This window comes from Doryrhamphus excisus, chromosome 16 (genome assembly GCF_030265055.1).
Source record: "Doryrhamphus excisus isolate RoL2022-K1 chromosome 16, RoL_Dexc_1.0, whole genome shotgun sequence".
Classification (NCBI taxonomy): domain Eukaryota; kingdom Metazoa; phylum Chordata; class Actinopteri; order Syngnathiformes; family Syngnathidae; genus Doryrhamphus; species Doryrhamphus excisus.
The window spans coordinates 8,077,551-8,105,509 of NC_080481.1; the positions used below are offsets into that span (position 1 = coordinate 8,077,551).

Below are 27,959 nucleotides of genomic sequence, written 5' to 3' on the forward strand. Positions count from 1 at the left end.
CCCGTGTTATGACGACTAGCTGAGTTGAACCCTGGAAGCTCAGCCTGAGGTGATGGCATAGAGAGCAGCCTTTAATGCAAATCAGCCCAAACATCCCGAAATGAACACTGTGACTTATAGCCAAAAAACAAAGTACAAACAACCACTGTTGGGGCGACGCCACCATCAAAACAGAATGGCATCTAGATGGAAATAAATGGAGGAAAACACATGGGAAAAAGTAAGTAAGAAGGTAGATTTCTGGTTGATACTCCCGAAAAAGGAAAACAAGTCCATGGAGCAACATGAGTAAAAAAAAAAAAAAAAAAAAGAAAAGAGGCATATCCAGTTGACCAGCAGATGGCCTCAAATTCTCAATAATCTCAGTGCGGACTTCCTTGAATAATCTGACTGACAAGATAGACTTTCATTCAGTATTTGAATGGAAATCACACAGCTGAAAATGTCAACCTCCTCTGACAACACACCCGCCCCCAGTTTGATTGACACCTCCACTTAATCACTCCATCACCTGCATCTTCACCAATGAGGCAATCACAGATCAACTCGATAAAATGCACGTTATCGTGTGGTTAGGGGTGCTACTGGATCAAATGAATATTTTAGGAAAACTATTAAGAGGAGAGAAGGACAGGGGGCAGGGGAGGAAAGGGAGGAGGAGGAGCGGGATTGCGGTGCAGACCACCCGTGCGTAAATGTGACCATCCTCGCTGTGGTCCCTCCACGCTTCCATCCTCTCCCTTCCGTCCTCCGCGGGCGCCTCTGTGCTCCTTTCAGCCGGGATCACCTGCTCACATTTGGACCGTGGAGTCCCGGGTGTCGCGGCTCGGCGCCCTCCTCCAGGGGCTAGGAGGAGCGCCGGGTACCACGTCCAGGTTTCTCCCGGGCTTCGTGACCACCGCCGGCGACAGCAATGGCTCGGAGCGCCGGGAGAGACGCGGCTCGACCCGGTCCCGGATGCCCGTGATGCGGGGTCTGATCGCACCTCAGAACACCTTCTTGGATACCATCGCTACTCGATTCGATGGGACCCGTGAGTATCTGTGAATGACTCCTTATCTCTCCTTTTCATTTCAGCTGCGCAAATTCATCCTTATCACCTTAATTACACGACCAGTGATTGAGGACATCAGGACTGTGGTTTATGCATGTCATGCAAATGTGTTTGGTGAATGAATTCTGATGAATGATAACACACTCACACACACACACACACACACACACACACACACACACGCTAAGGATTAATGAGCAACAACAGCAGCTTGTTCCAAGATAAAATGATGCAAATGCATGCCACTGCATGTACAGGTAAACTCAGAAAAATGAATGTTTCAGTACATTTTAACGCACTGTGCATAGCTCATTAACACAGCGAGGCAGTGTATTAATGAAACATCACATGCACAAGGTGGGGTTGTGCCAAATGTATGCAACTAGGGGGAAATCAATCACTCAGCAAAGGCAGAGTTTCAGTTTTTTTTGCGGTTTTCTGCAGACTGATTGAAATATTCTCCGATGTGAGTCCCGTTGCCTGTGAATATTCCCTGGTAATATATATATATGGTAGCAGAAATATACTATATGTTTGACACGCAGGGCCCATCTGGTGTTCAGGTGCGGATATGTTCAACACAGCATTAACACCAAGATATGAAATCCCATTTGAAAACTGCCTGATGCGGAAAAATTGGCAGAGAAAACAGCCGATCTAAGCCTCCAGTCCTTTTACTACAAATGTGTAAAACTCACTGAGATTACTATTCATCACAAATGAACTTTTGTTGCATAACACAGCCCTGAAGGTGCAAACTAACAGGAAAGATGTGTGGAAGAGGGATGCACTGGAAATGCCGTCAAGTTCCAGCACAAATTTCATGCACTTTATCAGTGCACGTGACAACTTCCTCTCCTCGCAGCATCACTGTAGGCCTTCATCGTCTCAGAACATGACAATACATTAAGGAGGCCCCTTTACATCGGAACCACCAATGATTCAAGCACTGAATGATGACAGTCGGAGCACTTTGGAGCCAGAAAACAATGTTTGGACTGATGCTCTTCTTGAGCTTTTTATTCATGATTGCTGTGCAGCTCCCAACCTTGGCTGGTTTAGAAGTAAAAGCACAGTCGGGGAATTTTAACAACGCTGGCTGACCCAGGAAGTGTGTGGTCGTATTTGTCTTCAGCCAAAATTTGTTTCACTGAAGAGGTGCAAAAATTGACATGGAAAGGTTTAGTATTAGCTGCCTCGATAATGACTCCCAACAACAACAAAACACAGCGTAATAAATATTTGCTGTCTGCTCGTGCCATAATAAGCAATGGCGGTAAAAATATCTGACAGATCAAATTGTGTGCAACAAACACAAAGTCAGTGAATGCGCTGCACTAAAGGCGTAAAGTAAATGTGTGACAGAAGGGAGGTTTGAGGATGATTCATACTGAAAGTGCACTTTGCAGTGAAGGAGTTTGAAATGGCAAACAAATAATCTGTCATCTCTTAGCGCTCATCTGTGCATGTGTCAGCTGACTAAGCACTTCTCATTCCATCTCGTTCAAAGACATCATACATCATGGATATCACGGGTTTCTTATTTTGCCAAATTACAAATTACAGACCTGATTGAAAGCTGGGGGACAATGATTGATATGATAACAGAGAAAAAAACAGTCCCATGAAAATCAGTGCGCACAAAAACGTTTTTTAACCATTATTAGAGCTCTCTAGATGTAAAATAGCACCCCTATTGCAATGACTCTTAAGGGCATTGCTTTTATGTTCACGTTATTGTGCTTTTGTGTAGTGTAATTGTGTTGTAGTGCTCGGGGAGCTGAGTGGCGGTGAACAGGAAATGGCTCTGCGGGTTCAGAGCTGAGTTTAGGCCTGGTTTATGGCTGCAACAGTAGCCTGTGTTCAGCATTATTCGATACAATTGATTTATTCATTCATTCATTTTCTACCGCCTATCCTCACGAGGGTCTCGGAGTTGCTGGAGCCTATCCCAGCTGTCTTCGGGCGCGAGGCGGGGTACACCCTTGACTGGTTGCCAGCCAATCACAGGGTACATATAGACAAACAAACAAACACATTTGGTGAGATTTATATATAAATCTTGCCAAATCCCAACAACAGTCATCTCATGGCACTTTACACACAGAAAACCAACTGAAAGCCCACATGAGCAAGCACTTGGTGGTGGAGGCAAGGAAAGAAACCTTGAACAGAACCCAGGCTCTGTGGGGTGGTCGTCTGTCGTGACTGGTTGGATTGAGACAGAAAAATAGAGTAGAGAGATATTTTGTAGATGAAGCCAAATAACAGGAGAGTCTGTATCTTAGTCCAAGGAACATAGAGGGATGTCTCTGCGACGTATCGGGTCAGTTCTAACTATATAATTTAGCAAAAAGGTGGCTTCTGTGTTTACTTATAAATACAGAGATGGTGTCTGATTCGGGGAGATGGTTCCACAACAGAGGAGATAACTATGATAACTAAAGGCGCTACCTGCCATTTTACCTCTAAAAAAAATTCTAAAAGAAGCAAGTAAGTGTAAAGGCTGAACATTACAGGTCTTAGCACAGAGCTCTGTGGAATGCCACGACTGACCTTCATGTGTCTGGATTCTTTATTACTAATGGATACAAACTGCAGGCGATCTGACAAAAAGAAGTGAAACCATTTTAATGCAGTAATGCTAATGAATGGCTGTATTAGTCTGTCGAATGCTACTGTGAGGTCTGATAGAGGGAAGCTGTTCGGCTCCATTCACGTTCGATTCAGTGCAATCACTGAGGTCATTTCCTTTGAGAAAAGCATAGAGATAGGTACAAATGCATTATGGATGCCCATTGAAGTGAGATTCTCTTGTGCAAAATAGTTGGATTTAATACGTAATATCTGCCAGGACAGGCACCAAGGCCCACTTTGTTCCTCTTGTCAAAATAAAGTCTGGTCAGCGCATTTACATGAGCTTTATTGCCGTTTTATTCACACCCCAATGTCTTTTCCCTCTTTCTATCCTCTCATTCAATCACTGCAGTGAAGCCTGCAGCGTTCAAAGCCAACAATCTCCTCGCTCCACATTCGCTCGTATATGGACTTTAATGATCTCGTTGGAGTTAACATCGTAGCTCCACGGTCACCCGTTACAGCTCACTCTGCTTCACAATGAATTATGCACAACTGTCCCCATAACTTGCCGCCATTTCATCATGCTAACATGCACATTTTCCTCTCATGAATAATCTGGAATATTGCCAGTGAGTCCATTCATGGAGCCTTACTCAATGAACTCGATTCTGAATTGCTTCAAAGGTGATCCAAGCGGTGTTTTATAAACCAAACACAGCTACGTTATGCTACTCATGCAATTTGAGTGAGCTCTGCATGAAGGTTATTGGAGTGACTCTGTAAATAGAGAGGCTGCAGAGTTGCACTGGATGAGCAAAAGATAATTTGGAGGGAACAATAGAGTGGCATAAGCGCGAAGGCACGTTAAATTCTCCCAGAGGAAGACTTTTCAAAGGGAGCACAATCACTCCTCAATCCTCAGGCCAAACGAGGAGAGCCGTGCAATACATTTTAATGAAGCGTTCTTTACATTACAACATCTTAATGAAAGTGTACCGTGGATGCTGTTTGAATTCACTACCAAGCACATGCTGACCAAACAAAAACAACTGCTGAGCCTATTTCTGGACTCCACAGCAACAACACATTCAGATGAAAATAGTGATTTATGCAATTGCAGAAACTCATTAGAAAACCCTTTCTACTGGTCTTCATAATAGTACCAACCCCCCTTCTCCAGACAGCAACTTTGTACTGGGGAATGCCCAGGTCCAAACACTCTACCCAATCGTCTACTGCTCCGATGGCTTCTGCGAATTGACCGGCTTTGCCCGAGGCGAGCTGATGCAGAAGAGCTGCACATGTTACTTCCTGTACGGTAGCGAGACCAGCGACCGCCTCACCTCGCAGATGCAGAGAGCTCTGGATGAGCGGCGGGAGTTCAAGACTGAAATCATCCTGTATAAGAAAAGCGGTGAGAGCTGTTGCTGTATGAGATGATGGGCTCCACCCAGCATAGTGACTCCTCCGAGTACTTTTCTTTGTGCAGGCTCAAAGTTTTGGTGTCTGCTGGACATTGTGCCCATTAAAAATGAGAAGAGTGAGGTGGTTCTGTTCCTGGTCTCGCATAAGGACATCACAGAAAACAAGGGCATGGAACATGGCAATGAATCTGACACAGGTAAGATCATTCGCTGGGAATCATCGGATCATATGGTATCGGTTTTTGGCATCGGTGTGCAAGGAGTTTTGCCTTCCAATTATAATTATTAGGAATGCACTTTTTTTCCCAAGCTGATACCATAACTGATAACGTATTTATATCTAGTATACCGTATTTTAAGGACTATAAGTCGCTCCGGAGTATAAGTCGCACAATGCCAAAAATGCATTATTAGGTAGAAAAAAACATACATAAGTCGCACTGGAGTATAGTAAGTCGAATTGTTTGCAGATAATTTATTTAACGAAGTACTTGACCAAAGCCGACATTTCATCCTCTTGGAAGGCAAGTTCTAACAATAAAATAATAGAGAACAGGCTGAATAGGTGTAAGATATGCTAACACAATAGTGTTTTTGTCCAGTTTTTTCATTTATAAGTCGCAGGAACAGCCAACCTATGAAAAAAAGTGTGACTTATAGTCTGGAAAATACGGTAATCACTTGAAGTCACACTCAGAGTTTTGCCACTTTTTCATCCAGAAGAAGAAGCATAAGGTGTTCATTACTTAGAGGGTATCAGTATCTGCAAGAAAGTGCAAACAATATTGGATATCGGTAAGAAAGTCGATAAGAAGCAGCTCGAAGTTTAACAATAAACCTGGTGAAAAGGCCCAGCATGCACAGCTCCGACACAACTGACAATCCTGCTCATTTCAGATGAGGAAACGGGGTTGGAGGTGCACCAGATCAGTCGCCCTGCAGGCTTCAACGTGGAGCGCCGCCGCAGTCGAGCCGTCCTCTATCAGCTCTCCGGACATCTTCAGAAACAGGACAAGACCAAGAGCAAGCTGAAGATCAACAATGTGAGAACTGCTGTGGTGCTGTGCTCAGTCAGAAGTCCCCGCTTGGAAAGTACTGCTGTGTTTTTGTAAGCGGTTCCTTCACTGATCTGTATGCTCGCTTCTGCCTGTTTCATAACAAGAGTGTTCTGGGAGCCAACGCTAATCCAGTACCAGAGTACAAGGTGGCAGACATCCAGAAGTCCCGCTTCATCCTCCTCCACTACGGCGCATTTAAGGCCGGCTGGGATTGGCTGATCTTGCTGGCGACCTTCTACGTAGCCGTCACGGTTCCCTACAATGTCTGCTTCACAGCGGTGGAGGTGCGAGAGGACGGTGGGTCAGCAGCACGAAGCCCGCCCAGTGTTAGCGACATCTTGGTGGAGATTCTCTTTATGATTGGTGAGGCTGCTGCTACACTTGCCTCAGTGTTTCTCTGTGATGCTGAAAGTATTCTGTTTTTCTCTGGGTCAGATATCGTGCTGAATTTTCGAACCACCTATGTGAGCACTTCTGGTCAGGTTGTGTATGACGCCCGTTCAATTTGCATTCATTACGTCACATCCTGGCTTTTTGTGGATCTGATTGCCGCCTTGCCGTTTGACCTGCTATATGCTTTCAACATCAGTGTGGTGAGTCCAGCACACAGCAAGAAACAGACGCATGCAAACGCACGCTTTTCAACACCCATTTCTACGTCCATCACGCAGAACTTCGGGGTGCACCTGCTGAAAACGGTGCGTCTCCTACGCCTTTTACGACTTCTGCAGAAGCTGGACCGCTACTCCCAGTACAGCGCTGTGGTGCTCACCCTGCTCATGTCCACCTTTGCCTTGTTGGCCCACTGGATGGCATGCGTCTGGTACTTCATTGGCCGCAGTGAAATTGAAAGCAACAGCCCCACCTCTTGGGACATAGGTTTGTTAATGGATGGCGGAAGAGCAGCAGGACTATGGATTTAATGTAAATGTTCACTAATATGCAAATAGAGCTCCTCAATGTGTAGTACCCCAGTAAAAAAAGAGACGCGACCTGTCAGCTGCTGCCAATTAAGGTGAAGGTTCAATCCCAGCCCTGAACCGTGTTTTTAAAATTATCCTATTATTCATTCATTCATTCATTTTCTACCGTTTATCCTCACAAGGGTCGCGGGGGTGCTGGAGCCTATCCCAGCTGTCTTTGGGCTAGAGGCGGGGTACACCCTGGACTGGTTGCCAGCCAATCACAGGGCACATATAGTCAAACAACCATTCACACTCACATTCATACCTATGGACAATTTGGAATGGCCAATTAACCTAGCATGTTTTTGGAATGTGGGAGGAAACCAGAGTACCCGGAGAAAACCCACACATGCACGGGGAGAACATGCAAACTCCACACAGGGTGGAATTGAACCCGGATCTCCTAGCTGTGAGGTCTGCGCACTAAACACACGACCGCCGTGCAGCCCCAATTATGTTATTATTTCACACTAAAATCCCAAATAAATACAGGGGCAGGGGCAGCACTGCATGTAAATCTTGAAAAAATGGTAATCAATTTGCCTTCTATTCCATAAACACCACAAATTCTGAGCAAAGTGTTTTTGCAAGCACCAAACTAGCAATGAATGAATAGCTGGAAGATAAGCAAAGTGATGCGTTTCATCATCTGGGAGCCTTGTGCATGACAGCATAATCAATACTGCCAAGGAAGCCACGCTACATGCATCTAAATATAGGTCTAAGTGTTACACGACGGTGTGCAGTGCAGACCCATGTCTGTTTTTTCATGAGCGAGGAAAAAAAAAACACAAAAATATTTGCTAAAGCAAGTAGGTAAGTAAATAAATGACACACGCAAAGATGCAAAAGGAAATAGACCTGGGTAAAGATACAAAATGCAGGAAGATGTCTCCCGGACAAAAACATATAAATTACACGAAAATGTAGACAAAAACTTTGCAATAAGCTGAATGGAGCTGATAAGCACATGCAGAGCAACAATCTGACATCTCCTTGCAGCAGCTGCGGTCCTACAGAAAGGTGCTGATGGGAAATTGGCCGCAGCTGCGCCTCATAACCCCGCCCAGTCAAGAAGCGCTGTGGATCAAATGAAACCGAAATTAAGAAAAAAAACAACAACCAAACCAAAACCAAACCAAGTGGAGCATCATTTCATCCGTAGAGCATGAAGAAGACTGGCGAGTGTGCTCCATTTGTGAGAGAACAAGTGTAATTATGGTGATCCGTCTCACCTCCCACTGTGCTCACTGCTAATAAAAACAATGCTGTGAGATGCTGGTGGTGCTGTTATTCTTGGTCACATGTGCGGCAGCCAAGAAAGTACCAACAGAAGCAAGAATTCAATTATTTCATCATAATGTGTTCAAAAGACACAATGGCTCTGCCCTTTCTGCTTGGTTAACTCATAGCTAATAATACTGAAGGTCAACTAAAGCACTGCGCCAAACAATTTACTCTTCAGTTTACTTGTATTTCCCAGGCTTGAAATGAGCAAAATAGCTAACCTATACCACACAATTGTTTGGCGGCACTCCCTAGTAAAAAGTAAAAAGTCCTGATTACAAACCTGTGAATCAACTCTTCCACTAGGAACAAGATAGGAAGTAATCACACTCCAGTTGATGGGTGGACAGATAATCCACCATGAACAGATTTTTCTAAACTAACCTCCCTTTACACCCCAACAGGCTGGCTTCATGAGCTTGCTAAACGTTTGGGTACACCATACTTCCTGGCACCACTGACCTCTCTACTGGGGGTCTCCGATTCGCCCCAAGGAACCATGTCACCAGAACTGATCAATTCCAGCCAGTGGAACAGCTCAGGCCTGGAAACGATGAACGAGGCGGGAATGCTTGGTGCGGCCCAATGGAATGGCAACAGATCACGTGCAAGGTCGCCCGGTGGCACGGGGATGTCCTTGAACGGCGGTCCATCCATGCGGAGTTCCTATGTCACGTCACTGTACTTTGCTCTGAGCAGCCTGACCAGTGTGGGCTTCGGCAATGTTTCGGCCAACACGGACTCCGAGAAGATCTTCTCCATCTGCACCATGTTAATCGGAGGTGTGCAAAACATCATGCCTGGCAGACATTTTTGACAGCTGTCGTGGTTTTCATTTTCACTTCTGTTTCTTCTATAGCGTTAATGCATGCCGTGGTGTTCGGTAACGTGACCGCCATCATCCAGAGAATGTACTCGCGTCGCTCACTTTACCACACCCGCACCAAGGATCTGAAAGACTTCATTCGGGTGCACCGACTGCCTAAAGCGCTTGAGCAGCGTATGATGGAGTGTTTCCAGACAACCTGGTCTGTCAACAACGGTATCGACGTCAGTGAGGTAGTAAATACAGTCATTGCATGATGTGTGAAATCTAATCACCTGAGACCATTGAACAATATTGTGTGTTAGACTGATGGAAGTCAGTCGTGGGCGGGGTGTAGGCCTACATCTAGTCTCAACCGAAGTCAGCTATGATCGGCTTTTGGTTGAATTGCTTTGGTTGAATACGGCCTATTATTAGTTTTTAAAAATGCATATTTCAGAACATAAGCACTTTCAAGTATAAAAATGCCGAAATGAATATTTGTATTTTAAACAAATATGAGGCATTCAGAAGACGCATTCAAAGATGTGAGGATATGATCACCAAATGTTTATTTGATTTACAGCCACCCCAGGAAGTACTGTACAGAACAGATAGGAACTCCCTATGCTCCACCTATGAAAATACTATGATTTTTATGAATAAAGGAATCCTACTTTGCAAAAATTCGGGTCTGGACCCAATTAACCACGATAAACAATGGATTACTGAAGTTAATTTATTTTTATTTTCATCCATTCCCCAGCTGCTGAAGGACTTCCCGGACGAGCTGAGGGCTGACATAGCCATGCACCTGAACAAAGAGCTGCTACAGCTGCCGCTCTTTGAGTCGGCCAGCAGGGGATGCCTACGCTCCCTCTCGCTAATCATCAAGACATCCTTCTGTGCACCCGGGGAGTTCCTTATCCGTCAGGGCGATGCCCTACAGGCCATCTACTTTGTGTGCTCTGGCTCCATGGAGGTACTGAAGGACAACACTGTGCTTGCCATTCTGGGTAAGAAATTTGAAAGAAAGTTTTGCTTCATTCATTTTCTACCGCTTATCCTCATGAGGGTCTTGGGGGTTGCTGGAGCCTAGCTGTCTTTGGGCGAGAGGCAGGGTACACCCTGGACTGGTCGCCAGCCAATCACAGGGCACATATAGACAAACAACCATTCACACTCACATTCATACCTATGGACAATTTGAAGTCGCCAATTAACCTAGCATGTTTTTGGAATGTGGGAGGAAACTGGAGTAGCCGGAGAAAACCCATGCATGCACGGGGAGAACATGCAAACTCCACACAGAGATGGCCAAGGGTGGGATTGAACTCGGGTCTCTTAGCTGTGAGATCTGCGCGCTAACCACTCGTCCACCGTGCAGCCCCGTTTTGCTTCATGTGATAATCAAAACAACCAGCACTTGAAGTTCAGAACCATGGACAGCACTACAGTAGAACACCACAGACCTCCACTAATGCATACTGTGGGTCACCAAAACTCAACACTTTCACAGATAGACACAACTCCCCTACCACCCCCAGCATCATTTCCTGTGCCTATAAGTATACTGGACTTTAAGTTAGAGAAAGCGTAAGCACCCACCAATTACAAATCATTACAACATCATGAATGCTCAACAAATCAACAACACTTGTTCTCCCACCAGTCTGCAAGCTTTTTGTATATACGTTAGCTAAATGGCAACACCGGCTGAATTAGCTTGGTGGAACTGATTAATTGAGCTGTGCTTGCAGAGGGCCTAATTAACATCTTGGCCTGAGTGTGTGTACACATTTATATTCACAACATAATGCAACAAACACACATTAGCACACACACTGGTTCATCTTTTTCTCTAGTGGGCTCACTCACAGGGGGGGTGTTAACTATTCAACTTTTCATCAAGTATTTCCCTCACATTCCAGGCCGAGGTGACCTGATTGGCTCGGACTGTCTGACGCAGGAGGAAGTGATTAAGACCAATGCCTGTGTGAAGGCTCTGACCTACTGTGACCTGCAGTACATCAGCCTCAAAGGCCTTCGTGAGGTTCTCTGCCTGTACCCCGACTACGCCCAGAAGTTCCTTTCCGAGATCCAACACGACTTAACGTATAATCTCCGTGAAGGACACAGCATGGAGGTACAGCAATAGTATGAGTCCATATATTAACCAGACTACGGTACATTAAGGGCGTACACACAGACCTAGCAGATCCCCTGGGGGTTCCCAAGATGTTCCCCAGCCAGATGGCATGTCCTTCTGGCATGTACTGCATCTGTCCCTGGATGCAAGAATCAAGTGCAGCATCCAGTGAAAGAGTCCTATACCTCATTTCCTCTGATTGTAACCCAAAGCAGACCAGAAAGCCAGACAGTCTAGGCCCTGTTCCTTCGTCAAGATGAGGTGCGCTGCCAAGGCATTCATCTGACGCAGTCCTCCAGATCCTGATAATCCACGAAAAACGGAAAATGAAAGAACTGAAGAGTCGTGTTGTCCAGTTGCTTTCATTAAGTGTTTGTAGGCATCTTATGTTGGCGATATTGTGCAGCACATAATTACCGATATCCACCAACATCGATATTGGCAGCAGCTCTCCCCTCAAACTAATGTCATGTATGACCTGATGCTTGATGTAAAAACAATTCTGATATCATTGGACATCCTTATCATCAATGCCTTCATCAGAACAGAAATCGACTTTTAACTGCCAACAACGTTTTTTTGCACAAACATGAATGACCAAAGTAAAATATCATGTCATCAGTTATTCATACCGGCAAGAAACAATCCCTTGTTTTAAATGCCTGACATAAAATTCAGGCTAAGCGCCATGAGCTGAATCCATCTGTTTTTGAAGATTAGTCCCAGCTGTTCCACAAACTCTTTCACCCAACATGTTGCACCGTTGTGGAGCAATGGCGTTGTACTTTGAAAGTGATTAGCCATCTGGACCAGGGAAAGAAAGGAGGCTCCTTCGTAAGATGCAGCCAGTGGTTAAGGATGGGAGCTAAACACGGTTGGTTCCCATGCCAGATGTTTACGAGCGGATCTCAGCTGTTGCATGGACACTTTACTTGGTGCCTGCTTGTCCTCTGAAATGACTGCCAACAAGTTTTACACGTGCAGTAATGTCTTTAGACTTGCAGGAGTGTTTTCTCCACACCGTGGGGCTAAAAATAGTGCTGTCAGACGGGCGGGGGAGAGGTGGGGTCACCCCTGGCTGGATAAAAATAGAATACAACTCACATGCAGACGAGGCGCCGAAACATCAGGATGAAAGGAGGCTGCAGGGGAAGGGAAACTGTAGACCATCTTGGGCACTGCAGACATGTGGCATAGAGTTAAATCCTTATTTATGTACGATTCGGTTTTGCCACATTTTTCCAACACTATGCTTATCATCAGTTTGTCCTGTTTGTCCCGTCCATTCTGCGGAATTGAATACCCAAACAAAGCAACATTGGTGACTCAGTATCCACGAATTGAACACAAGTGCCTGATAACCTGCCATTGGCAAAAAAAGTTGTGAGCACCAAAGCTGTGATAACAAAAGGTGAGACACACTAATGAATTCAACAAAAACAACTCAGAATACGTGAACAGCAAAAACGGAGGGTACCGCTGCATATGCAAAGTCCCACTTGTACACGCCAACACACCATAAGCATATTGGCTCTGACACATGCCGAGAGACGCTTATTTGCTTAACAGCCCTGTCATGGCACGTGCAGCGCACACACATCCCAAACATTCCCCACTCCGCTCCCTTCCCCCGGAGCAAAATCCTCAGCTAAATTTAAACCTCTGTGATCTAAAAATACCAGTCTTGCTCGCACGTGAGCTAAAGACTGGATGGAGAAGAAAGAAATTGGGGAGGGGGGGTGAGGCGGACGATGGTGTAAGCTGAGAAAAAGAGCAGAGGAAGGGATGATGCAAAAAGACACATTCCTCCCTCAGACTTTACATAGAAGTGAATGGTACTGCTGTTTCTTAATGAGCACACTCCTTGCAGAGATGATGAAGTGAATGAAGCTCTGCTCCACTGCAACTCTTGAATGGCAACTGTTGCAGATATTCCATCTTGTCAGAGTTATAATAGTCTAAAGTCTGCCACAACTTCTTTTCCATTTTAGGCCGACTACGAGAGCAACGGAGGACTGGTGAAAAAGCTTCCTTCCATCAAGGAGGATGAGGAAGGGTCAAATTCAGAGGGGGAACGTTCACCAATCCCAAAGATTGCTCCCTTGGGTAGATTTGGGCGAGGCTTGCGCTCGCCCCTACGCTCCCCTCTACGCTCCCCTCTGCTCCCACCAAAACCTTTCAGACTGGTGAGCGACCACACCCGGCCCACCAGCCTGCAGATCCCTGTGGTGAGCTTCAGCTGCCTGCAGCCAGAGCTCAGTCCTCGGTATGAAAACAGTCATTGATCTCTTGAGTTAGTGGGAGTACTCGTACTAATTATTATCACATACTACAGTATTAATTGGCCCTGTACCCTAGAAACCGCCCATGAATGATACGGGAGAAGGCCGAAATGATACTGTATCAAAGCCCAGGGCAGTGATACTGATAAAATATAGAGTTTAACCATGTCCAGTATCAGCCCCCGTAGCTGTCCACTCAGAGCGCGCTGCTCTGGTATCGTGCCCGTGAAACAACCAATCAGAGAACAGGGCACGCGCGTGAACACACAGCATTTGTTTTGCTGCCGTCTGTGCTCTGTCAACATGTCAGCGGTTGACACTCCTGGCGAAAGACAAATAGGGAAAATAGCAAACAGAATATTAGAAATGGAACGTTTTATCACCATTAATGAGGAGGACACTCTTGAAATGATCGAAAAAACTAAAAATGCAAATACAAGTCGGAAAACCAAGGGCGACCTCAAACTTTTTCTGAATGGCTCATCAACTGCAAGAACGAACGAAGACTGGTAGAAAGTATTCCCCCACCTGAGTTAGACAAATATGGTCTTTCGATTAAATAGTATGTGATAATAAGCTCATGATTAAATAGTATGTGATAATAAGATCATAACCTATAAGGATGCCCCAAAGTCAGCTGTGATAGGCTACATGAAACATTGACTGTTGCAATTTGTGTACTTCTGTACTTACACTCATTTTGAGTACTCCGCCATTAGGATCTGGAAGTTACAGTACACTTAACACAAATGGGTGAGTGTGGAGCGATATAATAGCGATGTAGCCTAAATTCCCTCAATCACCACCCTCTTGGCCATGTAGCGGAAAAGGAATGAGTAGCTTGAGTAGTTACAATTTACAGTCAGAAAGGAGAGAAGACGATAAATATTGATATGGTCATTTGCAGTAAGTGCGAAATGACAGAAAAGGGAACGAAAATGAGAAAAAAATCAGTACAAGGCTGCTTTTGCTCACGATTCTGGTCAGAATTTTTATGGGCAGAATTCGGGAGTGCAGCCACGGCGTTGAGGGTCTTAGGATCTCATCACTGTGGAAATCAGTGTTTCCAAATCTGAGGGCATGGTTTTCAGCTGGAGAAGGTTGAATTGCACTCTTTGGATTGGTTGTGGGGTCTGGTCAAAGGTGGAGGAGTTCAAGTACCTCAGGATCTCGGGATCCACAAATCAGGGAAGGCTGGAGTGTGATATTCATCAGGCCAATCGGCACAGCATCCGTCCTGATGTGGTCACCGTACCGGACCACCGTGATGAAGCTGGAAGGCAACGTTCTTGATTTACAGCATGAGCTAGATTCCTACCATCACATCAAAATTTGTGTGATCAATATTGATTCATTTCTTGATTTCATTTAGCCCTGGTGCTAATTATATTTGTCACATTTTTTTACATTCAGAATTGTGGACGGCATCGAAACAGAAAATCAAAGTGGTTCTGCCACAAAGTTTGATTTCACCCCCAGCTCCACACAGAGTTTTCTTGCCAGCCCCGATTCTGCTACAGCAGGTAACACACACACCAGCATCCTTTCAAAAGAGTCCATGATCTTCTGTGATGCGTTCGTGTACTCATCTGCCCACAGACGAACACAATGACCGTGACACCGTGCAGGCTATCTCGAAACTCAAACACGAGGTAAGACTGCTGCACTTAAACTGCCACAACGTGTGGATTCATTTAACAAATGCCTTTACTTCTACCCTTGAACCAGATGAAGGTTCTTTCCCGCCAGGTAACCACCGTGCGTCACGAGCTTCAGGAAATGACGCGACTTCTCAAACCGCTTTTCCACAACTCCTCCACCCTGCTGATGCCCAGCGCCGTGACGCCACCTCCCAGCATCTCATCGCACAGTTGCTCACCGGCGCCACTGCTTTTTACCCAGCATGCAGAGGACCAACATCTTCAGCGTCTCCTGGTACCCGAGCCATCATCTCCTCCACTGAGCATGCAGGCTTTTGAAGGCTGCAGGAGCGCACGTGTAGGAGAGAGCGGCCCACTGCACTGTTCCCATTCTCAAATCCTCACCTCCAGTAACCCTCCAGTCGGGTCCCATTGCTCAGCTCCGCCATCACTTAACAGTTCTCCACGTGAGCACGCACTCATGCCACTTTCCGCCTCGTCCTCCATCCCGTCCATCTCCTCCTCGTCGACCTGCACACCCCTTCTGCTGGACTTAACAGGAGCAAGTGTTGAGCCAACATTCTGCACCTCTTCCCAATACCAGCACCGTCCTTTCTGCCACTCCGACACGTACCTGACACCCCCCCTTTATGTGCGCCCACCTCCTCAGATCAACTTCCAGCCTGTTCTCCGGCCCTCCAGCATGATGGCAACCCAGGGCGGGGCAGCGTGGGAAGATCAAGCCACCCAGCTCAGCTTCGTGGACGAGGGGCAGCCATGAAATGACAGCCTCACCAGCTACTGCATGACAAACGCGTCTGGCATGTCAACATGTGAAACATATTGGTACATACAATGCTTTCAATTGGACTGTATGGACATTTACCACCAGCTGCCGACAGCGGTACATTTCATCTACTCCTTTCAAGAGGGATGCTGGCGGCCAGGTCCTCAAAAGTGCAGCTCCTGTGATTACCACTAGATGTCAACGTTGAACAAATATAGAGTTTGATGCATCAAAGGCACCAAAATAAACAGATTCGATATGAATTGTTTCCCGTCCCTTTCTGATATTCATGCATGTTTTAATGTTTAAGACATGTTTCATTTATTGTAGGAAGTGGAGTATGGTGCAATCTTTAATGTACAGGTACTTCGGCAACACAATCTACTTTACATTTAAGCCTCACACACTTATGATAACACATTTTAAAGTACAAAGTGTATATACTCACGACTCATCCATGACAATGCTTTCGGTTTCAACTGGCAACTCTAAATTGGCCATAGGTGTGAATAATTGTTTGTCTATATGTGCCCTGTGATTGGCTGCTCTTCCAGTCCAGTCCCCGCCTCTCACCTAAAGACAGCTGGGGTAGTCTCCAACGACCTTAATGAGGATAGAAAATCAATGGATGCTTTTACTTGTGCTCACACCTGAGTATGACAACGTACCTACGCAAACAGTGACTTCCTGTTTAGTGCAAAGTAAGCTTAAAAATAGGAAGTATTAACTCAAATTCTACTATATGTCGTGTCGTATTTTATTGTAGTCAAAGATGATATCCTGAAAACTTGCCATACCCACTTGCCAGACCTAGCGGTTAGCATGTTCGAATCTTTAGGCTGTAAATTGCATGTCCATAGGTATGAATGTATTTGCCCTACGATTGGCCAGGTTGCACCCCATGTCAAGCTCCACCATACTGAATAGACAGGGAAATGTTCTTCAAACAACCCTAACCCGGAAAAAAAAAGAAAAGTGGGCATTCCTAGACACACACCTATGGGCTAACCCGCCCACCCTATCCGTGTCAGTCGGGTTCCCGCCCCCTGAACTTCTCCCAGCCTCCTTCCCTCAGCTCCGAGACAGAGTAGCCAGTTGCTGAAGCATCACTCGGACCTTCCTGCCGCTTGTGTTCATGTGTGGGCTGCAAAGGAAAAGTTTGCCGTCAGTCTGGAGCCGCTCAGCTTTGCCAACGGATGGACTTTATTCACCAGCAAGCAAGGCGGCGTCATGAAAAGTAAGTCATTCTCCATGAAGTGTCAATGAATGTTTTAATGGTTTCAACACCTTTCCTTCTCTCTTTTCTTTCTTTCGTCACTGCTTAACCGATACACAGATTTTTTTTTTATCAATTGTGTGTTTCTGTTATTTTATGCAACGAATTTTCTTTTTATTTACTCTTTTCTTTTGTAGTTTATTTAATCCTACTTTCTTCATTTCTCTATTATTTTATCCGTAATTATTGGTTATTGCTTGTAATTGAGATGCTCCATATTGGCTATATCAACCCTTTCCGTCAAACTAATGTCAGGACACATCTCATGTCATGAATGAAGACATGATGCTTATTTTACTGTATTGCTCCTGCATGCATTTCACAAATAAAGTTTGTGCACAATAGAAAAAAAATGCAAGTTATACAAAATGTGCCGTATTTATTTTAAACATGAAATAGATCACCACCGATAATCCACTACATGTAAGACGGGTTAGTCTTAATAATTTCACAAATAAGAATACAATTCATGCTGGCAATAATACAATTTGGAAAGCTGCACATTTATATGTGGCACAAACATCCATATAAGAAAAGAAGCAACATTCAAATAACCAAACACTGGACTTATCAAAGGTAGAAGTATCACAGGAAGACACTTTCCGCCCCCCGCAGCACCTTAAACTCATTGCAACTTGCATATTTACAATCCGATCTAAAATCAATATGGGCAGAAAAAAGCACTACTAATTGGACGGTATCTCTTTTTTATGGCAATCTTAGTAGTATTAGTAGTATTAGGGCAATCTTAGTAGTATTAGGACATTCCTAATAAGTTGTAATATTGGTTGATAAGACTTAGGAGAGTCCAGGCTGCATGATATTGTCACACCTCTGCATTTCGATGTACAAGTGTTTGGTCTGCAGTGGGTTTTGAACATATGAACATTCACGTCTGGAGCTCAGCCTTTTTCCAACTCTTTCAACCACAGACCACATGTGTTTTGTTCAATTCTGTGTTGCGTTACATGATCCCTGCATGACAATAGCACTCATTCTTTTAGCTGAGGTTCAGTTGGAGCTTAGTTCCACGTACTGGATGTCTGTCTCCTCAGCGTCCTCTATAGTGGCCTGCAACTAGTCTCCAATTGAAATACATTACTAAGCTTCGATGGCCCAGAGGTCTGCCATGATTTCTGCTTATTTGGCTTGATGTGGCTGGAGTGTTTTATATCACACTTTTATATGAAGTCTCTCGAGCAGACTTATTCATTGAAGTGTTCTATTCAATTGAGCTCATATTTGTGGCCTGATGTTCCCCAGGTTCTACGCCGGGTGACCCACCGGGAGTGTGCAGGGGGATGGAGCAGCAGGGAGCCGAAGTTGGTGAAGCCGAGAGCTTCCGAGGCAGCCCGGATGAGGGAGGTGAGAGAGGTCACAGTCCCATTCTGAGTGGATCCCCGCCATGCAAGATGAGCCTTCTGGAAGTCAATGGCGGTCCGGATACTCCACAAGCCCGACTTGGCAGCGACGCACCGCTAAGGCCACTGGGAGGTGCGTCTTCTATACGACACAGACACATTATAAGAGAGAGCACACACACATCACAGCTCACGCAGAGTGGTGCTGATGTGGGGTGAAAGTGAAGTCGTCCAACCTAAAACGCTCATTAAAAAATATAAACAGGAACCACAACTCTCGTTGACTAGCTGTTTAGCTTCCTGTATTGTGACAGTTAACATTGGCGTAGTCACCTTCACCGTGGATGTGACTGTTGTTACACAGTGATTAGTTCCCACTCCAATAACCCTCATCACCTCCCTTTAATTGCTTTTGCTAGAAGCTAACAAGCTAATAATTAGTCAATGAGGGGTTTTTAGCATAAAACTGCAAGTAAGCTGCACCCAGGCGAAGACTCTAAAAAGGATGGAGGCGGCGCTGGAGGGGACAAAGACAATGCAGGACTTTTACATCTGTGTGTCTTTCCAGGTGTGACGATTCCTGTCTACTGCGTGGTGGAGCACGTAGATGTGGGTGTGGCCAATGTCAACGAGACGCGTGGTCACCGCCATGCAGAATTTGTGCTCGTCCGAAAAGACGTTTTGTTCACACAACTGGTGGAGACGGCACTACTGTCCCTGGGCTACTCGCACGGCTCAGCTGCACAAGCTCGAGGTGCGTGTGTTTGTTCATCACATTTGAGTTTTGGTTTTTGACTTTTATATGAATCATCTATTATATAGTTAATCACATTTCATGTCAGCGGAGGCTTTTACTATACCGCAAGGATGAGGAGAAAAAGAAGATTGATATTATTTTTATACATAATAAATTAAAACTGACCGTTTTGGCAGGAAGCACAAATCATCGGAAATAAAGCCGGAATAGGTGCAGATTCTGAAAAATCTAAAAAGTTTTCTATGCGGGTTATTGTGTGTAGCTGCTGTATAGGAGAACACAACTCAATACAAAGGGTGTAAAAATGAGCATAAAAGGGCCCCTATTGAACAAACCCACACAGCACCAAAGACCAGAGGGTCATCAACTCGGACGACTATCTCACTCAAGTTGCGATCAACACAAACACAAAGCATGCTGGCCTCCACTCAAGCAAGCATTACTGTATTCCCTACTCTCAATCGAGACAATCTCCCTCTCTTTTTTATAATTTACAGCAAAACATCTCAAGTCCGTCATGTCTGGCAAAGACTAAGGCAAAATATTCTATCACACATGTTTGGTAATTCATGAGTAATGAATTATTAACAGCAGCAACTGGATAGATCATAGCTGTTTTCCAGATGGGCGGCTCAACCACATAAGTGCACGGGGTGCCAGAAAGTTAAGACAATAAAAGCAAGTTGTGTTGTTTTGTTCAACTACCAAGAATGTATTTTGTTAGTATGAATAAAAATGGAGTAGCATATGACATTCCATGGTGGTGTCCCCTAAACACAGGGCGCACTAACCAAGCGGACGACGCCCTGTATGTGACCCCCTTCCACCCAAACTAAGCCCTTTTTTTTTCAAATAAATATATTTTGTCTGGCATCACCACAGCACCCCCCAACCTCTCCACAAGTGTGGTCACAACCAAAATTATACAGTCTATTTTTTCTTTTGATTCCATTTTATTTGGCTCAGTGAAGTATTTTTAAGCGAGCCCAAGGGGGGTTCTTTGACTAAATTAAGCCGAAAAAATAATTACTATGCAATATTATTCCACAAACACATGCTGATATAAGAGATATTATTATTACACCTTTAGGTCAGTCTCGTAGCTTCTCATAGGACACACACTCACATAGCACAATCAGAGTGTGCGACACATACATGTGAATGATGGAAAAATACTGGGTGACAACAGATACTATATGCTCTATAGCAGGGGTCTCAAACTCAATTTACCTGGGGGCCACTGGAGCTAGGGTCTGGGTGAGACTGGGCCGCATCAGGTTTTCCAAAAAAACAACAAAAAACGGAAAAATGAATAAACTTTGCTTTGGTTCCGATTTTCTCCAAGAAAAGCTCTGATAAAACCACTGTTGTCAAATATCTTATTTTTCTACACAAAATAGATGATAAATAAACAAATCAAGAATAATGAAAATCAATCAATCAGTAATAAGTAAATATAATAATAATAATAAAACGGCAAATAATAAAAACTTAAGAAACCATATATAGCTGGGTGGGTAGACAAATTATTTTTTTCAGATTAAAATTAACAGTATTAACAGTTATTTAACTTTTAACATGAACATTAATCAAACGTAATAATTTTTTCTGGGTACATGATACCATACAGCATCCATATCAAACTTGCGCGGGCCGCACTAACATTAAACTTTCATATCAAGGCGGGGGCCTCAAACTAGTGTCCTGCGGGCCACATTTGGCCTGCGAGCCGCATGTTTGAGACCCCTGCCCTATAGACTATTGGTACTTTCATCATTGACTACTTCTCCGATAGCGATGTGGTCAATAATACAGTAATCATATTTACACATAGAACATTAGCGACTCCCAACAGTCCACTTGTCATTGCTTATGTAAAATATTTGAAAATGAAGCTAGTCATATGAAGCAAAAAAGGCCAGATAGGACACCGATGACATCGCAGCAACTCCACATCAAAACAATGCTGTGATTTTACACTTCTCCTGTGATCCATCAAGCTGAGAGTCCAGAGGGAATGCTGCTTTTCTTCTTTTGCCGTCATCGCCATCACGGTCATGCGGCGACGACACATCACTCATTGTTTGATTTGGGGGATCTTAAAGCGGCGAGACTTCACGTTTACCGTCCTGAGTCAATTGTCACTTTGATTGCACTTTAACAAATCACATTGACGCCTTTGTGTACATGTGTGTTGTTCAGGCATCATCAAAGTGGGCCAGTGGAAGCCGATGCCCATCCACTGCCTAACAGACGCTCCAGAGGCCACGGTAGCAGACATGCTGCTGGACGTTTACCACATGGTCACGCTGCGGATCCTGCTGCACAGGTCCTCTTGAGTGCGGGATGGGCTAGGAAATCAAACAAACCGCAACATTACAATGGCTTGAGTATCTAAAAGCAGCTTTCCGTGCATGCAGCTTTTCCCGGCTGGAGGAGCTACCCTCCGAACAGTGGACGCACGCCACCGTAAGGAAGGCCCTCAAAGAGCTGCTCAGTGAGACCAACCAGAGTGCTCTGGCCAAGGAGTGTCCGCTTTCCCAGGTGAGTAGAACCAGCAAGCAACAATATCAGAAAGTCAGGAAAAGTGAGGTTTGAAATGTCCCTGTGCTTCCCTGGATATTCTCCGGCAACTGCAGCTTCCCCCCACATTTCACAAACATGCAGTTCGGTAAAATGGAGACTCGAAATTGTTCCTAGGCGTGAATGTTTCTTTGTCTATATGTTCCCTATGATTGATTAGTGACCAATTCAGGGACAACACACCTGGGATAAGCTCCAGCGGCCCTGACAAGAATAAGCGTTATAGAAGATGAATGATTGAATGACTGGGTTCCAGAGAAAACAATCACTTGCCTAACGAGAGTATGGACTGAGGATAGCCATTTACTTTTGTCTTCAATGAGCTTTGGTATTTTTGATGGAATAGTAAAAGAGTCATTCATAATCGTTACTTATTAGGAGATGACCTCATATCTCAGCTTCAGTTTTCAGATTGTGCTTCTCGTCACCAGCAACACACACACACATTGACACAGATGTGCATTGTCTCCCATGGGAAAGGATGCAGAAACACTCTCCTCAATTATCCACACACACGCACACACACATCCCATGAAGGGTTCGAGTGTGTTTTACTTGGGCTGATATCTGAGTCATAATAAAATTAACCATTAGCGTAAGTGTGTGGAGTGTCTGTGTGTGCAGCCTGACTGGTGTGAATTGTAATGGCAAGTCTATTGTCCCACTCATGTCAAACGCATTTGTGTGTAATCTAGATTAGGATTGTGGACTTTGCCATGTGGTAGAGAAATCATGGTTGGTACAGTTTCTTAATGTGGCTTCTCTTCTGTCAGATTTTCTTCATCCTTCCTCATTGTCTACATGTTATCTCTCTCTGCCAGAGTATGATCTCTGCCATCGTCAACAGTTCCTATTATGCCAACATCTCCATCTCCAAATGCCAGGAATTCGGACATTGGTACAAACGATACATACGCGTCCAAGGTGATGGCTCACTTGCATATGATTGGTTCTGTTCTGCTCTTCTGTGTGTGCATGCGTGCTGCAGCTAAAGTGTCGAGCTCATGTGCCGCGCATCAGTGACGGCTCGTGGTCGGAAGGAACCGTCACACATGGTTCACGTTAATGTCGCCCTAATACACATGGCAGAACTAAGCCGTCTTCAATTAGAATGGGAAACAGCACCTCCCTCTCCCCATTACAGGCACACACACCCATAGTAGAGTTTGCGGTGGGTACGAATTTGACACCCTGCCAAACCTCACTCCAATTTTTAGTCTCCTAATAACCCGGAGTACGATCCTCAACCCAGCACATGTAACAAGAAACAGATTGAGTGCAGTGAGGACGAGTCATTAAAACTCCATGAGAAGAAAAAAATGACTTCCCGCCAAAGATGCTGTTGCTCAGACAATAACACCTACTGTCATGGCACGCCAAAGATGCCGGTGTGTTGAGTTTTGAGTGCTGATCGTCAATGGTCTTGATTTGAACATGCACTGTGATTGACTCCTGGCACTTCTTCATGACTGCACTGTATGTATTTATTCAGGCGACTATGCAGACAAAAAGTGGCAGCCACGGGACAAATCGGATGTGAAAGGTACATTTTTCTTTCCTAAATCCAATTTTTTATTTGCAGGGAAGTGTACTGATTTCAGTCGGGCTGTTCAAGGAGATGAGGCTTCATCAGGTTACGCTCAGAGACTAACATAAACTCATGAAGCCGAGATAGGACTGGAGCTGTCCTATCTAGTCTTGGAGCATGAACGCTTGAAGCTGACATAAGACTAGAACTGTCCTATCTAGTGTTGAGTATGAACCCATGAGTAGATAGGACAGATAAGAGCTGATGAAGCCTGCTGGGATGAGTGCTATCCTATCTAGTCTTTGAGCATGAAGCCTGGATAGGGATAGAGCTGCCCCAGCTAGTCTTTCAGCATGAACTGATGAAGGCTTGATAGGACTAGAGCTGTCCTATCTAGTCTTTGAGCAAGAGCTGATGAAGCCCGCTGGGATGAGTGCTATCCTATCTAGTCTTTAAGCATGAAGCCTAGATAGGGATAGAGCTGCCCAATCTAGTCTTTCTGCATGAACTGATGAAGCCTTGATAGGACTAGAGCTGTCCTATCTAGTCTTCGAGCAAGAACTGTTGAAGCCTAGCTAGGACCATAGCTGTCCTATCTAGTCTTTGAACACAAACTGATGAAGCTGGCCTATGATGAAACCTAGACAGGACTATAGTGGTCATCTATATTTCATCTTTGGGCATTTTTTGAGACCGCTCAAACAGGCGAGTTAATCACCGAGTTAATGACCGAGTTAATGCCCTGAGACCACAATGACCTTGCCAATAATATTCACAGGCATAATAGAAAACCTGATTGTGTTTGACACAGTGGAGAGAGACTGGGAGCCAAGTGCTCTGACCAAGCGACTTCCCTCCTTTTTGCCCTACCTGGGTGCCACCGGAGGCATCAAAACTCACCTACTGGATCCGCAAACCTCCGCCATGCTCCACCATCCGACCAATCCGTCTCCCAGCCCTCCTCTGCGCCCCCAGGGTCTACCTCATCTGGGCCATGCTGGCCTCCTGCCCCCGCAGCTCATGCGGCATCAGCTCACCATGGCGCACCTCATCAACCAGCAACTGACCGTCAACCGCTTGCTCTCCCAGCATCCCCCGTCTGCAGTCATCCAGCAATACGTCAACCACACGTCTATCTCACAAACATGCAAGAGCCTCAGGAGCCCCGCAGAACCCGTCGCCACCTGTTCAGGAGCTGAAGTCTCCTCTGATATCTACCAGCGAGTCAGGAGCGAATTGAAGAGAGCCAGTGTCTCTCAAGCGGTCTTTGCCCGGGTGGCCTTTAATCGCACGCAGGTAATATGACCTCATCAGAACAATAAAGGCCCTTCAACACTGCAATCCAACAAGAGTGTCCTCATCAATGGACAGGGCTTGCTGTCGGAGATCCTACGCAAGGAGGAAGATCCCCGCTCAGCTTCACAGTCGCTGCTGGTCAACCTGAAGGCCATGCACAGCTTCCTGAGTCTACCGGAAGGCGAACGAGACCGCATCTACCAGGAAGAGCGAGAGAGAAACACTCACACCAACCACAACCCCGTCTCCAATGGCAACACACACAGACACATGCCGGTACACACACACACACACACACACACAAGAACAATTGTTGTCTGGGAAAATGAATGTTCTGTTCAGTGAAATTTTAGATGGCAGAAAACTGAAAACTGGGACGTTACAAAACCGATGTTGGACTGTATGTTCTCTGAGGGGGGGGTCACCATATCACACCATGATTATCTATCTCTTCATGTCCCATCAGGAAACCTTAAGATTTTGTTCTTTTTTGCAGACTAAACCCAGTACAGAGACTCCCGTCAAGGTGGACTCGCTGGTAAACATCACATCGGGGATCTATGAAGAGATCCAGCAGGAGATGAAGAGGGCAAAGGTCTCCCAGGCTTTGTTCGCCAAGGTGGCAGCAAACAAAAGCCAGGTGAGTTCGGAGAGTTTGTTCTCTGTGAATGACCCATCTTCTCGCTGTTAGCCTCCCATTCCACGGACACAAGCTGGTCTGTTTCGGCATATTTGGTTCCATGAGAGAACTGTAAAACGTCATCGCTGTCACCCTCTCCTGCCAGGGTTGGCTTTGTGAGCTTCTCAGATGGAAAGAGAACCCAAGCCCTGAGAACCGCACACTATGGGACAACCTGTGCACCATCCGCAGATTCCTTTCCATCCCGCAAGCCGACCGCGATCAGGTTTATGAGGAGGAGGCGAGGCAGCAGCACGGTGACAAGCTCCATTCTGTCCTGCACATCCCAGAGCCGCAGGTACAAGTCCTGCGTCCGTCGTTGTTGGCCGCAAATCACAACCACCGTACAGTTAAGACCATTTTTATTGGGGCAGAGCGTCCTTCTTCACAGTCCTCAGCTGCTCTCTTCTTTGTCTTGTTTGTGTTATAAGTCAATGAAAATAGACGTGGTCAGTGAGCCGCAGTCCCCCAACAAAACCCCAAATGCTTGCCAGTCAGGCTGAACCTCGGTATCATTCAGGGAACAGCCTGTAATTATTGACGCCGAGAAAAAGGAATTGCCATTATCTTTATTTAGGCTGTTTCAATTTAACCTACCACAGTTTCAGCCACCCCACCCCGGTAATGGACTCTAGTTACTACGTGGTTGTGAGCATTTAGCTGGCAAATCAGACTCCTACTTGAATATATTTCTATTAATATCTCAGCAGAGAAGGGTGTGGAGGTCCATGAAATGTTGAATCCTTGATGTTTTTTGGACAGGCGCCATCTCTGCCACCTCTGAGACCTCTATCCCCTCTACATGTCGACCCACAGCTCATCGCCTTGCCCCTCCTGCGAAAGTCAGAAAGCGGGCCACCTGAGCTTGAGATGAGCCCTGCCTTTGGAGGACCAAAAAAGGCCCGTTCAAGAACCCGAATTTCCCTGGAGGCGCTGGGGATCCTGCAGAGCTTCATTGGCGACGTTGGCCTCTACCCTGACCAGGAGGCGATACACACCCTGTCGGCCCAGCTAGACCTGCCCAAGCACACCATTGTCAAGTTCTTCCAGAACCAGCGCTACAACTTCAAGCACCACAATTCCAAGGAGGCGGGCTTTGGGGAGGACGAGCGGGAGCGTCCCTCGGAGAAGGGGCTCTATGTGTGCGAGGAGTCCAGTGAAGATGGGAGAGCTTCAGCGGAGGCCTTTGGAATCGAGAGGGAGGTGGAAATTGATCGAGAAGAAGGGGATTGTGGGAAAGCAACAGCAACATCATCATCGCCATACAGCAGCCTGGACAGCCCAAATTCTGCAGAGCAGCAGAGATAACGTGGACAAAAATGTGAAGCATCCATGACAATTTACACCCTCTGTAGTCTGTTTTTTTCTTAATTCCCAAGTATGATGCAGTGTCTTGGTACACCTAAACCGGAGCCACTTCCATGTTCCTTTATGAATATATATATATAATTTATTGTCCCGTTGTTGCTGCATCCAATGAGCTACATGTGAAACAACAATAAACATGACTATTTATTATTACTAGCTTTATATTACCTGAAGTAAATAAAGTTTTGCTATTCTCTTTCCTATGACTCTTTGTAGACGTGAGAGAACAATGGCGTCTCCCTTTGCTAACAATTCACATTTTGGAGTGTCAGTCCCACATGAAGCGTGGAAAATGAGAGTTGTGTCTGCGTTTGAAGTCTTGTGCAAGCTCATGTGAGATCCACTCTCGTATAAACATGGCGACTGCATCAGTGACTCTTGGCACACTTCATCGGATCTCTGCACACAGCTGGCTATTAGAACCGTATGGCGAGCCGATAAAGGGCAATTAGTCGTGTGTGTGTGTGCGTGTTGCGGGAAACGGACGCAGGTGCTCTGCGGGCTGATATTACCCAGGATGCACAGGGCCGGGGGGCGCAGGGGTTATAGGAGGAAGGAGGCTCTCTGTGGAGCTGGAAAACACACCTGTGATCTTCTGCTTGCACGGTCTCGCTCTCTCTCACACACACACGCACACACCCTCCCCTCAACTAAGCATGTAAATACACACTTTCCACAGTGACACAACTTTACAAAACGCTGAATACAACACATGGTAATTAGCGGCAAAAACACACAGTGTGCATGAGTGTTGCATGACTTAACAGCAACATTTAATGTCATATTTCTTGTTTGGGCTTGCCCCAAACTTGAAGGATTTTATTCAACTGAAGGCCGTGAGGTTGGCACTAGGGCCACAGCTTGCGGGGACTGTGACGTACCCTATTTGGACAAACTGACAAACTGAACAGCCTAGCATTAGCAATACGAGATTCTCAGACATACACAATCTTCAAAACCAATTCCAAAAAGTGGATGAAGAACCAAAGCCTGATTGACGTTTGATTGTTTAGTGTCATGTCTGTTACTTACCAGGGGACGACAGAATAAAACTAGCTAAAACAAAACTAGCATAAAACA

The 27,959-nt window shown here is 45.5% G+C and overlaps 2 protein-coding genes across 5 annotated transcripts; both read left to right on the plus strand.

Moving 5' to 3' along the window:
• The first annotated feature begins 711 nt into the window (after positions 1-711).
• On the plus strand, positions 712-16,294 carry LOC131104334 (potassium voltage-gated channel subfamily H member 3-like). Of its 3 annotated transcripts, none has more exons than XM_058051394.1 (15): positions 712-1,033; positions 4,815-5,048; positions 5,124-5,255; positions 5,956-6,101; positions 6,221-6,479; positions 6,552-6,995; positions 8,773-9,150; positions 9,228-9,427; positions 9,940-10,189; positions 11,105-11,319; positions 13,314-13,588; positions 15,018-15,127; positions 15,204-15,256; positions 15,333-15,539; positions 15,915-16,294. In XM_058051394.1, the coding sequence occupies exons 1-15, from the start codon at positions 958-960 to the stop codon at positions 16,023-16,025; spliced, it is 3,090 nt and encodes a 1,029-aa protein (XP_057907377.1). In that variant the 5' UTR covers positions 712-957; the 3' UTR covers positions 16,026-16,294. The 3 variants fall into 3 exon arrangements, with proteins under 3 accessions (XP_057907377.1, XP_057907376.1, XP_057907375.1); XM_058051393.1 differs by having other exon boundaries at positions 6,552-6,709; positions 6,788-6,995; positions 15,333-16,294; XM_058051392.1 differs by having other exon boundaries at positions 15,333-16,294.
• A 362-nt stretch (positions 16,295-16,656) lies between these two features.
• Positions 16,657-27,009, plus strand: LOC131104336 (DNA-binding protein SATB2-like). Of its 2 annotated transcripts, none has more exons than XM_058051397.1 (12): positions 16,657-17,268; positions 18,571-18,801; positions 19,237-19,422; positions 21,628-21,754; positions 21,846-21,969; positions 22,830-22,932; positions 23,501-23,551; positions 24,348-24,832; positions 24,908-25,108; positions 25,329-25,472; positions 25,618-25,809; positions 26,274-27,009. In XM_058051397.1, the coding sequence occupies exons 1-12, from the start codon at positions 17,262-17,264 to the stop codon at positions 26,817-26,819; spliced, it is 2,397 nt and encodes a 798-aa protein (XP_057907380.1). In that variant the 5' UTR covers positions 16,657-17,261; the 3' UTR covers positions 26,820-27,009. The 2 variants fall into 2 exon arrangements, with proteins under 2 accessions (XP_057907380.1, XP_057907381.1); XM_058051398.1 differs by having other exon boundaries at positions 26,328-27,009.
• Positions 27,010-27,959: the final 950 nt, after the last annotated feature.